Below are 16,302 nucleotides of genomic sequence, written 5' to 3' on the forward strand. Positions count from 1 at the left end.
AGAGCTAAAACTGTAAAACTCTTAGAAGAAAACATTGAGGAAAAGCTTCATGAAGTTGGATTTAGTTATGATTTGTTGGGTAATAACACCAAAAGTCCAGGCAACAAAAGAAAAAATAGATAAATTGGACTTTATCAAGGTTAAAAACTTTTGTGCATTAAAGAATGTATATTTGCAAGTCATATATCCGATAAGTAATTAATGTCCAGAATATATAAAGATCTCAGAGAGCAACAACAAAAACCAAACACTCCAATTCAAGAACCATCAAAGGACTTGAATAGACGTTTTTGCCAAGAAGATATACAGATAGCAAATAAGCACATAAAAAGATGGTTACTGTCACTAATCATTAGGGAAATGCAAATAAAGACCACAATGAGAGCTCACTTTATACATTTCACATGATGGCTATTACCAAAAACTCAGGGAGCAGCAAGTGTCGTCAAGGATGTAGGGATACTAGAATCCTTTTACATTGTTAGTGGGGATATAAAATGGTGTGGCTTCTGTGGAAAACAGTAGTGTTTCCTGAAGAAACTGAACATAGAATTACCATTTGATTCAGCAATTCAACTTCTGGGTATATACCCAAAAGAACTGAAAGCAATTTGTATGGTAGTATTATTCACAATAGCTAAAAGGTGGATACAAACCCAATGTCCGTCAGTGGAGGAATGGTATATACATACAGTAGAGTATTTTTTAGCCTTAAAAAGGAGGAAATTCTGAGTACATGCTTCAACATGGCTGAAACTTTTAATTTTTTTTTTATTTTATATTGTAGTATAGTTCACAATGTTTTGTTTGTGGTGTACAGCACAGTGATTCAGTTATACATATACATGTATCTATTCTTTTTCAAATCCTTTTCCCATTTAGGTTGTTACAGAATACTGAGCAGAGGTCCCTGTGCTATACAGTAGGTCTTTGTTGGTTATCTATTTTAAATATAGTAGTATGTATATGTCAATCTCAAACTCCCAATTTATCCCTCCTCCCCACCTTTCCCTTTTGGTAACCATCTTTGTTTTCTAAGTCTGTGAGTCTGTTTCTGTTATGTAAATAAGTTCATTTGTGTCATTTTTTTTTTTTAGATTCTGCATATAAGCAAAATCATATGATATTTGTCTTTCTCTGTCTGACTTAATGTCACTCCAGGTCCATCCACATTGCTGCAGATGGCATTATTTCATTCTTTTTTATGGCTGAGTAATATTCCATTGCATATATGTACCACATCATCTTTATCCATTCATCTGTCGATGGACATTTAGGTTGCTTCCATGTCTTGGCTGTTGTAAACAGTGCTGCAGTGGACATTGGTGTACATGTATCCTTTCAAACCATGGTTTTCTCTGGATATGTGCCCAGGAGTGGGATTGCTGGATCATACAGTAGCTCTATTTTTAGTTTTTTAAGAAACCTCCATACTGTTTGCCACAGTGGCTGCACCAATTTGCATCCCCACCAACAGTGTGGGAAGGCTCCCTTTTCTCCACACCATCTCCAGCATTTATTGTTTGTAGACTTTTTGATGGTGACTAGTGTGAGGTGATATCTCATTGTAGTTTTGATTTGCATTTCTCTAATAACTAATGATGTGGAGCATCTTTTCATGTGCCTCCTGGCCGTCTGTATGTCTTCTTTGGAGTACATGGCTGACACTTGAAGACATTATGCTAAATGAAATAAGCCAGCACAAAAGGACAAATACTGTATGATTCCACTTATTTGTGATACACAGACTAGCCAAATATTGAATACATGGAGACAAAGTAAAATGATGGTTGTTTACCAGGGTTTGTGAGAAAGAGGGAGTCAGGGTTTAATGGTTACAGAGTTTCAGCATGGGATGATGAACAAATTCTGGAGATGGAAAGCGGTGGTGGTTGCACAACAGTGTCAACATACTTAATGTACTGAAATATGCACTTAAAAATGGTAAAAGTAGTAAAATGTTTCTGTATATTTTACAATAAAAATTTAAAACCTACAGGCTGCTACTACACGCGACCTATTCTGTATTCTACCACTAGGTGCCTTTTATTCCTCCCAAGTGGTCCTGCTTCCCATGATTCAGGCTCTCTCTTTCTTGGCCCACAGTGTCCTCTGCTTTGCTCCCCACCCGCCTCATCAGGAATACCTGGCACCTTCCTCTTCCCTTGATTCCTGCCCTTCCCTCAAGACCAAGTTCCTGGGCCTCTCATGAAACCTTTCCTGATGTCTATATTCCAGTGTACTCTCCATTTTGAAATAGTGTTGAGGTAAAGATAGTAAAATGGGGCAGGCGGATGAGAATGGCACATAGAGATGAATTTGTAGACCAAGTAGCCAAGAACGTCCACGCTGAGCATCCACAGTGTGGGACGGGAAGTTTAATGGACTGTTACCCACATTTCGTAAGTGAGAAAACAGAGGTGCTAGTTGACGGGGGGGGGGGGGTGGGCCCCAAACCAAGGCAGTAGGATTCAAGTTCATGCTCTTTACCACTCGCTGCTTGTGCCTCTCAGGCCAGGGAAGGCCGAAGGGGCCCGATGGGATTGAAGGGAAGGACTGAGTTGTATTTGGTCTTTGCCATAATTGAATGGTACTAACTTCATTCTGATGCTTCAACATTTAAAACCATTGTTAAGGGCTTCCCTGGTGGCGCAGTGGTTAAGAGTCCGCCTGCCAATGCAGGGGACATGGGTCCGAGCCCTGGTCCGGGAAGATCCCACGTGCCGTGGAGCAACTCAGCCCATGCGCCGCAACTACTGAGCCTGTGCTCTAGAGCTCGCGAGCCACAACTTCTGAAGCCCGTGTGCCTAGAGCCCGTGCTCCGCCATAGGAGAAGCCACCCAATGAGAAGCCCATGCACCACAAAAAGTAGCCCCCACTCGCCGCAACTAGAGAAAGCCCACGTGCAGCAACGAAGACCGAACGCAGCCAAAAATAAATAAACAAGTAACAGAACCAAAGCTTAAAAAAAAAAACGTTGTTCAGACTATTCTTTTAAATTCTTAAAGTCTGTTGCTTTACTGTTGTTTAATTTTTATGTTATTTGCTCTTCCCTCAGCCTAGATTTGCTCTTGTTATTTGCTCTTCCCTCAGCCTAATGTTCCCGAAAGTTAAAGACTCCATTTTTTGGTAGGTATTCTCCGAAACAGCCTATTCAGTATCTCTAATGTGTAGGTTAAGTGCCACTGCCCCGATAGTGACAGAGGTTAAAAGTCTTGGAACACAGAGCACCAGGGTCAAAGACAAAATCTAGATATCTCACCTACCTCTCCCCGGGCAGGCTTCTGCCTGCCCCTGACCCTGAGTCCTGGGCAAGGCTGGCTCCTCGGTGAGCAGGGCTGTATTCTGTGTTACAGGCACACATGGCATTCAGAGATGTGGCTGTGGATTTCACCCAGGAGGAGTGGATGCTGCTGAGCCCTGCTCAGAGGTCCCTGTACCGGGAGGTGATGCTGGAGAACTACAGCAACCTGGTCTCGCTGGGTAAGCCTGGCATCTCTCAGGACCCGTATCCCAGCAGCTGGGTACTTTAGGCTCTGCTTGAAGCAGCTATCTTGCTTTCTGACTTTGCCTTTGGGTTGGACTCAAAAGCAGAGACACTCTGTTCCCTCTTTCCCCAGAGAAGGTCTGATTTTGTAGAATTGAAATGTGTAGAGGTGCGTGTGTGTCTGTGTGTTGTGTATGTGATAATCTGCATTTCTAGGCCTTTTCTCCCAGTCTCTTGGGTAAGCATGACATGTCTTCCTAGTTATTATCTTCTTTTAAATGAGGGAGTTGTTCTCTCCCCAGGATGGAGTAGGGTCAGTGAGCTGTCATCCTGGTTTCCCCTCCCCTGCAGAGAGCTCCCCACTCTCAGGTCTTTCCCACCACCTTTTGAAATTCCCCACCCAGTGTGGCTCTGAGTTCAGGAACTGGCTTTTGAGCCTATAACCTACAGCCATATTGTTTTCTTTTCCTATGAGCAGGGATTCCATTTTCTAAACCCAAACTCATCACCCAGCTGGAGCAAGGGAAAGAAACCTGGAGAGAAGAGAGAAAATGCCCACCTGCCACCGGCTCGGGTGAGTGGGGAACACTGGGCAGCCCAGGGGGTTGGGGGCAAGAAGGCGTCGCTCAGGTGCTGGGGAGGGAGGCTGTTGTGCTGGCCCTGGGGCCACCCTGTGTGCTGCCCACCATGTGACCTTCCAGCCCTTCATCTGCACTCGAGCTTTCCCTTTTTGCCCTCTCTGCCTCACTCAGTTCTCTCCCACATTCATAGGCTTCTTGCTCTTGTTACTATATTTTTAAAAGATCAAGCAAGAATGTGGAAGTAAAACTGAGTGAGCTAAAGAAAAAAGGCAAGCCCAGTGGGAGGAAGGAAGGCTATAAAAAGCCAACTGGGAAATTGAAATGGAATTCTAAAAAAATTGTAAGAATGGATTTCACCCAGGAGGGTGAAACTTTAAACGGTTATGTAAATACCTATATAATCCTCAATTTTGTCTCTTAGCCCCCAGAGCCTAAACTAGTTACTATTTTGGCCATTTAAGAAAAAGTTTGCTGACCCCTGCTCAAAGGGATTACAATATACAGCCTTCACTTTTCCTTTTCTACTTATTCTGGATACCACTTTATGTAAAATTTAAGAACAGTGCAATTGCACACTTCAAATTAAACCTTTTTCCCCACTTGCTTTATTCTGTAGTTGTCATTTGTACTGCCCCTCTATACCTTCTAAACTCCCTAATACAATGTTAAAATATTTGTTTTAAGCACTCATACGTATTTTTTAATCAAATGAAAAAGTGTTTTTATACTCATCCAGATAATTTACCATTTTCTGTGCTCTTATTTTCCTGAAGATTTGAGTTTCTACCTGATAGCATTTTAGTTGTCTAGCATTTCTTGTACAGGTGGCAGTGTATTCATTTAAATTTTGTTTTTCTGAATGTGTATTTCATCTTCATTCTCGAAGGATATTCTCACTGGATATAGAATTCTAGTTTGGTTTATTTTTTCACTCCTTTAAAGATACTGTTCCCCTGTTCTGGCCTCTGCTGTTTCTGATGAGAAATCAGCTGTCATTTACACAATTATTACCTTGGTTTTTTTGTTACTTTTCTTTTTAAACCTCTGACTACTTTCAGAGTTTTCTGTATATGTTTGGTGTTCAGCTCTTTGTGTCGTAACTGAGGAAACATGCTTTTCTTTGTATTTTCCCTGCTTAGGGCTTGCTGAGATTTCTGAATCTATAAATTTATGGCTAGAGCCAAATTTGGGGAATTTTTGGGCATTATTCTATCATGGTTTTTTTTTTGTTTTTGTGGTACACGGGCCTTTCACTGTTGTGGCCTCTCCCGTTGCGGAGCACAGGCTCTGGACGCGCAGGCCCAGTGGCCATGGCTCATGGGCCCAGCCACTCCGCGGCATGTGGGATCTTCCCAGACCGGGGCACAAACCCGTGTCCCCTGCATTGGCAGGCGGACTCTCAACCACTGCGCCACCAGGGAAGCCCTATCATGGTTTTTTTCTGTTCCCCTCTCTCCCCCTTTTGGGGACTACAGTTACATGTGTATTAGTCCTTTTTACATTGTCCCACAGGTTGTTGAGCCTGTCTTTTTTTTTTTCCCCCCCTCTCTGTTCTTCAGATTGATTTCTGTTGATCTGTCATCTCCAATATGCTACTAAGTTCTGGCCAGTGAATTTTTCATTTTTAGATATGGTATTTTTCCTAACCGTTCATTAATGAAGAGCAAATTTTCCTTTACCTTCTTTAGCAGAATAACTTAGATACTTAGCGGATACATTTTTATTTATTTATTTATTTATTTATTAACATCTTTATTGGAGTATAATTGCTTTACAATGCTGTGTTAGTTTCTGCTTTATAACAAAGTGAATCAGTTATACATATACATATGTTCCCATATCTCTTCCCTCTTGCATCTTCCTCCCTCCCACCCTCCCTTTCCCACTCCTCTAGGTGGTCACAAAGCACTGAGCTGATCTCCCTGTGCTATGTGGCTGCTTCCCACTAGCTATCTATTTTACGTTTGGTAGTGTATATATGTCCATGCCACTCTCTCACTTTGTCACAGCTTACCCTTCCCCCTCCCCGTGTCCTCAAGCCCATTCTCTAGTAGGTCTGTGTCTTTATTCCCATCTTGCCCCTAGGTTCTTCATGAACTTTTTTTTTTTCTTAGATTCCATATATATGTGTTAGCATACAGTATCTGCTTTTCTCTTTCTGACTGAATTCACTCTGTATGACAGACTCTAGGTCCATCCACCTCACTACAAATAATTCAGTTTCGTTTCTTTTTATGGCTGAGTAATATTCCATTGTATATATGTGCCACATCTTCTTTATCCATTCATCTGTTGATGGACACTTAGGTTGCTTCCATGTCCCGGCTATTGTAAATAGAGCTGCAATAAACATTTTGGTACATGACTCTCTCTTTTTTTTTTTTTTTTGCAATACGTGGGCCTCTCACTGTTGTGGCCTCTCCCGTTGTGGAGCACAGGCTCCGGACGCGCAGGCCCAGTGGCCATGGCTCACGGGCCCAGCCGCTCCGCGCATGTGGGATCTTCCCAGACCGGGGCACGAACCCGTGTCCCCTGCATTGGCAGGCGGACTCTCAACCACTGCACCACCAGGGAAGCCCCCATGACTCTTTTTGAATTATGGTTTTCTCAGGGTATATGCCCAGTAGTGGGATTGCTGGGTCATATGGTAGTTCTATTTTTAGTTTTTTTTTTTTTTTGCGGTACGCGGGCCTCTCACTGTTGTGGCCTCTCCCGTTGCAGAGCACAGGCTCCGGACGCGCAGTCTCAGCGGCTGTGGCTCACGGACCCAGCCGCTCCGCGGCATGTGGGATCTTCCCGGACCACGGCACGAACCCGTGTCCCCTGCATCGGCAGGCGGACTCCCAACCACTGCGCCACCAGGGAAGCCCCTATTTTTAGTTTTTTAAGGAACCTCCATACTGTTCTCCATAGTGGCTGTATCAATTTACATTCCCACCAACAGTGCAAGAGGGTTCCCTTTCCTCCACACCCTCTCCAGCATTTATTGTTTCTAGATTTTTTGATGGTGGCCATTCTGAGCAGTGTGAGATGATATCTCATTGTAGTTTTGATTTGCATTTCTCTAATGATGAATGATGTTGAGCATTCTTTCATGTGTTTGTTGGCAATCTGTATATCTTCTTTGGAGAAATGTCTATTTAGGTCTTCTGCCCATTTTTGGATTGGGATGTTTGTTTTTTTGATATTGAGCTGCATGAGCTGCTTGTAAATTTTGGAGATTGATCCTTTGTCAGTTTCTTCATTTGCAAATATTTTCTCCCATTCTGAGGGTTGTCTTTTGGTCTTGTTTATGGTTTCCTTTGCTGTGCAAAAGCTTTGAAGTTTCATGAGGTCCCATTTGTTTATTTTTGTTTTTATTTCCATTTCTCTAGGAGGTGGGTCAAAAAGGATCTTGCTGTGATTTATGTCAGAGTGTTCTGCCTATGTTTTCCTCTAAGAGCTTGATAGTGTCTGGCCTTACATTTAGGTCTTTAATCCATTTTGAGTTTACTTTTGTCTATGGTGTTAGGGAGTGTTCTAATTTCATACTTTTACATGTACCTGTCCAGTTTCCCAGCATCACTTATTGAAGAGGCTGTCTTTTCTCCACTGTATATTCTTGCCTCCTTTATCAAAGATAAGGTGACCATATGTGCGTGGGTTTATCTCTGGGCTTTCTATCCTGTTCCACTGATCTATATTTCTGTTTTTGTGCCAGTACCATACTGTCTTGATTACTGTAGCTTTGTAGTATAGTCTGAAGCCAGGAAGGCTGATTCCTCCAGCTCCATTTTTCATTGTCAAGATTGCTTTGGTTATTTGGGGTCTTTTGTGTTTCCATACAAATTGTGAAATTTTTTGTTCTAGTTCTGTGAAAAATGCCCTTGGTAGTTTGATAGGGATTGCATTGAATCTGTAGATTGCTTTGGGTAGTATAGTCATTTTCACAATATTGATTCTTCCAATCCAAGAACATGGTATTATCTCTCCATCTGTTTGTATCATCTTTAATTTCTTTTATCAGAGTCTTATAATTTTCTGCATACAGGTCTTTTGTCTCCTTAGGTAGGTTTATTCCTAGATATTTTATTCTTTTTGTTGCAATGGTAAATGGGAGTGTTTTCTATTTTTTTTTTTTTTTTGGCAGTACGTGGGCCTCTCACTGTTGTGGCCTCTCCCGTTGCGGAGCACAGGCTCTGGACGCTCAGGCTCAGCAGCCATGGCTCACGGGCCTACCCGCTCCGCGGCATATGGGATCTTCTTGGACCGGGTCACGAACCCGTGTCCCCTGCATCGGCAGGTGGACTCTCAACCACTGCGCCACCAGGGAAGCCCTTGAGCAGCTTTTCATGTGCTTCTTGGCCATCTGTATGTCTTCTTTGGAGAAATGTCTATTTAGGTCTCCTGCCCACTTTTGGATTGGGTTGTTTGTTTAATATTGAGCTGCATGAGCTGTTTATATATTTTGGAGATTAATCCTTTGTCCGTTGATTCGTTTACAAATATTTTCTCCCATTCTGAGGGTTGTCTTTTTGTCTTGTGTATGGTTTCCTTTGCTGTGCAAAAGCTTTGAAGTTTCATTAGGTCCCATTTGTTTATTTTTGTTTTTATTTCCATTACTCTAGGAGGTGGATCAAAAAAGATCTTGCTGTGATTTATGTCAAAGAGTGTTCTTCCAATGTTTTCCTCTAGGAGTTTTATAGTGTCCGGTCTTACATTCACGTCTAGAATCCACTTTGAGTTTATTTTTGTGTATGGTGTTACAGAGTGTTCTAATTTCATTCTTTTACATGTAGCTGTCCAGTTTTCCAGCACCACTTATTGAAGAGACTGTCTTTTCTCCATTGTATATCTTTGCCTCCTTTGTCATAGATTAGTTGACCATAGGTGTGTGGGTTTAATCTCTGGGCTTTCTATCTTGTTCCATTGATCTATGTTTCTGTTTTTGTGCCAGTACCATATTGTCTTCGTTACTGTAGCTTTGTAGTATAGTCTGAAGTCAGGGAGTCTGATTCCTCCAGTCCATTTTTTTCCTTCAATACTGCTTTGGCTATTCGGGGTCTTTTGTATCTCCATACAAATTTTAAGATGATTTGTTCTAGTTCCGTAAAAACTGCCATTGGTAATTTGATAGGGATTGCATTGAATCTGTAGATTGCTTTGGGTAGTATAGTCATTTTCACAATATTGATTCTTCCAATCCAAGAACATGGTATATCTCTCTATCTGTTGGTATCATCTTTAATTTCTTTCAACAGTGTCTTACAGTTTTCTGCATACATGTCTTTTGTCTCCCTAGGTAGGTTTATTCCTAGGTATTTTATTCCTTTTGTTGCAATGGTAAATGGGAGTGTTTCCACAATTTCTTTTTCAGATTTTTCATCATTAGTGTATAGGAATGCAAGATACTTCTGTTCATTAATTTTGTAGCCTGCAACTTTACCAAATTCACTGATTAGCTCTAGTAGTTTTCTGGTAGCATTTTTAGGATTCTCTATGTATAGTATCATGTCATCTACAAACAGTGACAGTTTTACTTCTTCTTTTCCAGTTTGTATTCCTTTTATTTCTTTTTCTTCTCTGATTGCCGTGGCTAGGACTTCCAAAACTATGTTGAATAATAGTGGTGAGAGTGGACATCCTTGTCTTGTTCCTGATCTTAGAGGAAATGCTTTCAGTTTTTCACCATTGAGAATGATGTTTGCTGTGGGTTTGTCATATATGGTCTTTATTATGTTGAGGTAGGTTCCCTCTATGCCCACTTTCTGGAGAGTTTTTATCATAAATGGGTGTTGAATTTTGTCAGAAGCTTTTTCTGCCTCTATTGAGATGCTCATATGGTTTTTATTCTTCAATTTGTTAATATGGTGTATCACATTGATTGATTTGCATATATTGAAGAATCCTTGCATCCCTGGGATAAATCCCACTTGATCATGGTATTTGATCCTTTTAATGTGCTGTTGGATTCTGTTTGTTAGTATTTTGTTGAGGATTTTTGCATCTATATTCATCAGTGATATTGGTCGTAATTTTTTTTTTTTTTGGTAGTATCTTTGTCTGGTTTTGGTATCAGGGTGCTGGTGGCCTCATAGAATGAGTTTGGGAGTGTTCCTTCCTCTGCAATTTTTGGGAAGAGTTTGAGAAGGATGGGTGTTAGCTCTTCTCTGTGTTTGATAGAATTCACCTGTGAAGCCATTGGTCCTGGACGTTTGCTTGTTGGAAGATTTTTAATCACAGTTTCAATTTCATTACTTGTGATTGGTCTGTTCATATTTTCTATTTCTTCCTGTTTCAGTCTTGGAAGGTTATACCTTTCTAAGAATTTGTCCATTTCTTCCAGGTTGTCCATTTTATTGGCATACAGTTGCTTGTAGTAGTTTCTTAGATGCTTTATATTTCTGTGGTGTCTGTTGTAACTTCTCCTTTTTCATTTCTAATTTTATTGATTTGAGTCCTCTCCCTCTTCTTCTTGATGAGTCTGGCTAATGGTTTATCAATTTTGTTTATCTTCTCAAAGAACCAGCTTTTAGTTTTATTGATCTTTGCTGTTGTTTTCTTTGTGTCTATTTTACTTATTTCTGCTCTGGTCTTTATGATTTCTTTCCTTCTGCTTTGGGTTTAGTTTGTTCTTCTTTCTCTAGGTCCTTTAGGTGTAAGGTTAGATTGTTTACTTGAGATTTTTCTTGTTTCTTGAGGTAGGCTTGTATAGCTATAAACTTCCCCCTTACAACTGCTTTTGCTGCATCCCATAGGTTTTGGTCGTCATGTTTTCATTGTCATTTGTTTCTAGGTATTTTTTGATTTCTTCTTTGATTTCTTGAGTGATCTCGGTTATTTAGTAACGTATTGTTTAGCCTCCATGTGTGTTTTTTATGTTTTTTTCCCTGTAATTCATTTCTAATCTCATAGCGTTGTGGTCAGAAAAGATGCTTGATATGATTTCAGTTTTCTTAAATTTACTGAGGCTTGATTTGTGACCCAAGATGTGATCTATCCTTGAGAATGTTCCGTGTGCACTTGAGAAGAATGTGTATTCTGCTGTTTTGGGATGGAATGTCCTATAAATATCAATTAAATCTATCTGGTCTATTGTGTTAGTTAAAGCTTCTGTTTCCTTATTTGTTTTCATTTTGGATGATCTGTCCATTGGTGTAAGTGAGGTGTTAAAGTCCCCCACTATTATTGTGTTACTGTCGATTTCCTCTTTTATAGCTGTTAGCACTTGCCTTACGTATTGAGGTGCTCCTATGTTGGGTGCATATATATTTATAATTGTTATATCTTCTTCTTGGATTGACCCCTTGATCATTATGTAGTGTCCTTCCTTGTCTCTTGTAACATTCTTTATTTTAAAGTCTATTTTATCTGATATGAGTATTGCTACTCCAGCTTTCTTTTGATTTCCATTTGCATGGAATATCTTTTTCCATCCCCTCACTTTCAGTCTGTATGTGTCCCTAGGTCTGAAGTGGGTCTCTTGTAGACAGCATATATATGGGTCTTGTTTTTGTATCCATTCAGCAAGCCTGTGTCTTTTGGTTGGAGCATTTAATCCATTCACGTTTAAGGTAATTATCGATGTGTATGTTCCTTTACCATTTTCTTAATTGTTTTGGGTTTGTTTTTGTAGGTCCTTTTCTTCTCTTGTGTTTCCCACTTAGAGAAGTTCCTTTAGCATTTGTTGTGGAGCTGGTTTGGTGGTGCAGAATTCTCTTAGCTTTTGCTTGTCTGTAAAGCTTTTGATTTCTCCATCGAATCTGAATGAGATCCTTGCCAGATAGAGTAATCTTGGTTGTAGTTTCTTCCCTTTCATCACTTTATATCATGCCACTCCCTTCTGGCTTGTAGAGTTTCTGCTGAGAAATCAGCTGTTAACCTTATTGGAGTTCCCTAGTATGTTACTTTTCATTTTTCCTTTGCTGCTTTCAATAATTTTTGTCTTTAATTTTTGCCAATTTGATTACTATGTGTCTCAGCGTGTTTCTCCTTGGGTTTATCCTGTATGGGACTTGCTGTGCTTCCTGGACTTGGGTGGCTATTTCCTTTCCCATGTTAGGGAAGTTTTCGACTATAATCTCTTCAAATATTTTCTTGCGTCCTTTCTCTCTCTCTCTTCTCCTTCTGGGACCCCTATAATGTGAATGTTGTTGCGTTTAATATTGTCCCGGAGGTCTCTTAGGCTGTCTTCATTTCTTTTCATTCTTTTTTCTTTATTCTGTTCCGTGGCAGTGAATTCCACCATTCAAGCCTTCCAGGTCACTTATCCGTTCTTCTGCCTCAGTTATTCTGCTATGGATTCCTTCTAGTGTAGTTTTCATTTCAGTTATTGTATTGTTCATCTCTGTTTGTTTGTTCTTTAATTCTTCTAGGTCTTTGTTAAACATTTCTTGCATCTTCTCGATCTTTGCCTCCATTCTTTTTCTGAGGTCCTGGATCATTTTCACTCTCATTATTCTGAATTCTTTTTCTGGAAGGTTGCCTATCCCCACTTCATTTAGTTGTTTTTCTGGGGTTTTATATTGTTCCTTCATCTGGTACATAGCCCTCTGCCTTTTCATCTTGTCTCTCTTTCTGTGAATTTTTTTTCCCCCCCCACAGGCTGCAGGATTGTAGTTCTTCTTGCTTCTGCTGTCTGCCCTCTGGTGGATGAGGCTATCTAAGAGGCTTGTGCAAGTTTCCTGATGGGAGGGACTGGTGGTGGGTAGAGCTGACTGTTGCTCTGGTGGGCAGAGCTTAGTAAAACTTTAATCCGCTTGACTGTTGATGGGTGGGTCTGGGTTCCCTCCCTGTTGGTTGTTTGGCCTGAGGCAGCCCAACATTGGAGCCTACCTGGGCTCTTTGGTGGGGCTAATGGCAGACTCTGGGAGGGCTCACGCCAAGGAGTACTTCCCAGAACTTCTGCTGCCAGTTTCCTTGTCCCCACGATGAGCCACAGCCACCCCCCACCCCTGCAGGAGACCCTCTAACACTAGCAGGTAGGTCTGGTTCAGTCTCCGCTGGGGTCACTGCTCCTTCCCCTGGGTCCCAATGCACACACTACTTTGTGCCCTCCAAGAGTGGAGTCTCTGTATCCCCCAGTCCTGTTGAAGTCCTGCAATCAATTCCTGCTAGGCTTCAAAGTCTGATTCTCTATAGGAATTCCTCCTCCCGTTGCCGGGCTCCCAGGTTGGGAAGCCTGACGTGGGGCTCAGAACCTTCACTCCAGTGGGTGGACTTCTGTGGTATAATTATTCTCCAGTCTGTGAGTCACCCACCCACCAGTTATGGGATTTGATTTTACTGTGATTGTGCCCCTCCTACCATCTCATTGTGGCTTCTCCTTTGTCTTTGGATGTGGGGTATCTTTTTTGGTGAGTTCCAGTGTCTTCCTGTCAATGATTGTCCAGCAGCTCGTTGTGATTCTGGTGTTCTTGCAAGAGGGAGTGAGAGCATGTCCTTCTACTCCGCCATCTTGGTTCCTCCCCCTGGGGAAATTTTTATTTAGATTAATTATGGAAGTTAACAGGGCTTGAATTGGTCAGGGGTACCATTCACTGGGGGGCCTAGACTATGTTTGTGTTGTTTATTGCTGAACGCCTACTGCCTTGTAGAAATTCTGGTACAAAGTAATCCTCTAATGAATATTTGTTAGTGAGGTGGGACACTCCAGTTCAGGTGTTTTTGCTCGTTATCTCTTTAACCACGACTATGCTGCCTCCTCCACCAGGGGTCCTCCAGTCTGAATGACTGCTCTCCTTCCACCCCATTCTCCTAGGGAAACAGGGGAGACAAAGACCCTTCCACGAGGGTCCTGTGGTTAGATCTCTCTGTCATAGAATACCGTTTGGGCCCAGTTTCTATCACCGTGGTGGCTGGGCGTTAGGAGGTAAATGTAGCAGGTCCTGTGAAGGAAGTCTTGCCGGGTAGCTCATAAGTTCTAAGCATTTGGAAGAACAGGGAATCAAGTCTTAACATCAGATGAGGCAGAACTGCTCCGGCTGCCTCGGGTCTCAGTTCTGACTCACGCTTCTCTCTCTGCAGCAGAACCAAAGCCAGAACTCCACCTCGGTCCCTTCCGCCCTCCAGACTTCTCCAGTCAGCAGCTCCGCATGCAGCACATGCTGTGTAGTCACCCTCCCTGGATCTTCACGTGCTGGTGTGCAGAAGAGCCTGTCCGGCCAGGAGCTCCGTGCCCTGGGGATCAGCAGCAGCAGCAGCAGCAGCGAGCCTCTGATGGAAATCCCTGGAATGACAAAGCAGAAGGTCAGGAGAGAGAAGGCACCCAGCCTTTGTTTGGAAAGACAAAGAAAAGGACTTCAGGCGTGTTCCCCAGGCCGCCACCCCAGCAGCAGCCGGTCAACTCTGGGGATGGCATCCAAGGCGTGGAGGGAGTGGCCAGCCCAGCTCAGACGGGGAATCCCGAGGAAACAGACAGACTGTTGAAGAGGATAGAAGTCTTAGGATTTGGAACAGTCAACTGTGGGGAGTGTGGCCTGGGCTTCAGCAAGATGACAAACCTGCTCAGTCACCAGAGGATACACTCAGGGGAGAAGCCATATGTGTGCGGGGTGTGTGAGAAGGGCTTTAGCCTAAAGAAAAGCCTTGCCAGACACCAGAAGGCACACTCGGGGGAGAAGCCCATCGTGTGCAGGGAGTGTGGGCGAGGCTTTAACCGCAAGTCGACACTCATCATACACGAGAGGACACACTCAGGTGAGAAGCCTTACATGTGCAGCGAGTGCGGGCGAGGCTTCAGCCAGAAGTCAAACCTCATCATACACCAGCGGACACACTCTGGGGAGAAGCCCTACGTATGCCAGGAATGTGGGAAAGGCTTCAGCCAGAAGTCAGCCGTCGTCAGACACCAGAGGACGCACTTGGAGGAGAAGACCATCGTGTGCAGCGACTGTGGACTGGGCTTCAGCGACAGGTCGAACCTCATCTCACACCAGAGGACACACTCTGGGGAGAAGCCTTATGCCTGCAAGGAGTGTGGGCGGTGCTTCAGGCAGAGAACCACCCTTGTCAACCACCAGAGGACACACTCCAAGGAGAAGCCTTATGTGTGTGGCGTGTGTGGGCACAGCTTCAGCCAGAATTCAACCCTCATCTCACACAGGCGGACACACACTGGGGAGAAGCCTTACGTGTGTGGGGTGTGTGGGCGAGGCTTTAGTCTCAAGTCACACCTCAACAGACACCAGAACATACACTCAGGGGATAAGCCCATTGTGTGTAAGGACTGTGGGCGAGGCTTCAGCCAGCAGTCAAATCTCATCAGACACCAGAGGACACACTCAGGGGAAAAGCCCATGGTGTGTGAGGAGTGCGGGCGAGGCTTCAGCCAGAAGTCAAACCTTGTTGCACACCAGAGGACACACTCAGGGGAAAAGCCGTACGTGTGCAGGGAGTGTGGGCGAGGCTTCAGTCACCAGGCAGGTCTCATCCGGCACAGGCGGAAACACTCGAGGGAAAAGCCTTACACATGCCGGCAGTGTGGACTCGGCTTCAGCAATAAGTCAGCTTTAATCACGCACAAATGGGTACACTCGGAAGAGAAGCCCTGTCTATTCAGAGAGTGTGGCCAAGGCTTTCCCCAAAAGTCACACCTCATGTTACATCAGATGACACACCAGGGCAGGAAGCCTTATGTGTGCAAGACGTGTGGACAGGGCTTTAGCCAGAAGTCTCACCTCAGCAGACACAGGAGGATGAAGTCCGCCCACCACAAACTGCGACTTCAGTCTGACCCCGAGGCCTACTCAGAGCAATCTTCTGACCCCTTGCACTCTCTCTGAGAGTGAAGACGGTGGTGAGGACTGGATAATCAAACATCGTACACTTTCATAAAACGCATTCCGTAAGTGGTCAAAGGACATTTGCCTTCGTTTACTTCCTCCATGCTAAGTCTTCATGTTTTGTGGTCTTTTGTTCTAATAAACTGCTTCTTTACAAACCTTGGCTGTGTATTTCATTCTCTCCTCTATAAAGATAGGGAATAAGGAGTGTTAACGGAAATCTTGAGCTATTGAGTCCACTATTCCATAAAAATTCAATTCCTTCTAAGACATAAGAACTGAGTCACTCCGTATTTATTGGAAAAGTCCTGTATAGGGAGAGAATCTGGGGACTGTATTCAGGGGATTTAGGTGAGGGGAGGGAATCTTCCAGGAAATATGGCTTCCCCTAGCCATTCCTCTCATCTGCAGCCCCCTTTCTTGCCCCTCTCCTCCTGGCTCTGAAACATCTACATTGTTGCCTTTGCTGAAT

At 43.2% G+C, this 16,302-nt stretch overlaps 1 protein-coding gene across 1 annotated transcript in view; it reads left to right on the forward strand.

Moving 5' to 3' along the window:
- ZNF133 (zinc finger protein 133) overlaps nucleotides 1–15,980 on the forward strand; it is a 28,010-nt gene extending 12,030 nt beyond the window's left edge. Inside the window, exons 2-4 of the mRNA XM_082671290.1 lie at nucleotides 3,357–3,483; nucleotides 3,966–4,061; nucleotides 14,074–15,980. Coding sequence (XP_082527416.1) covers nucleotides 3,363–3,483; nucleotides 3,966–4,061; nucleotides 14,074–15,830 — 1,974 coding nt within the window. The 5' untranslated portion in view covers nucleotides 3,357–3,362 and the 3' untranslated portion in view covers nucleotides 15,831–15,980. The remainder of the gene's footprint in view (nucleotides 1–3,356; nucleotides 3,484–3,965; nucleotides 4,062–14,073) is intronic.
- Nucleotides 15,981–16,302: the final 322 nt, after the last annotated feature.

Source organism: Grampus griseus (genome assembly GCF_964374135.1).
Source record: "Grampus griseus genome assembly, chromosome: 14".
Taxonomy (NCBI): domain Eukaryota; kingdom Metazoa; phylum Chordata; class Mammalia; order Artiodactyla; family Delphinidae; genus Grampus; species Grampus griseus.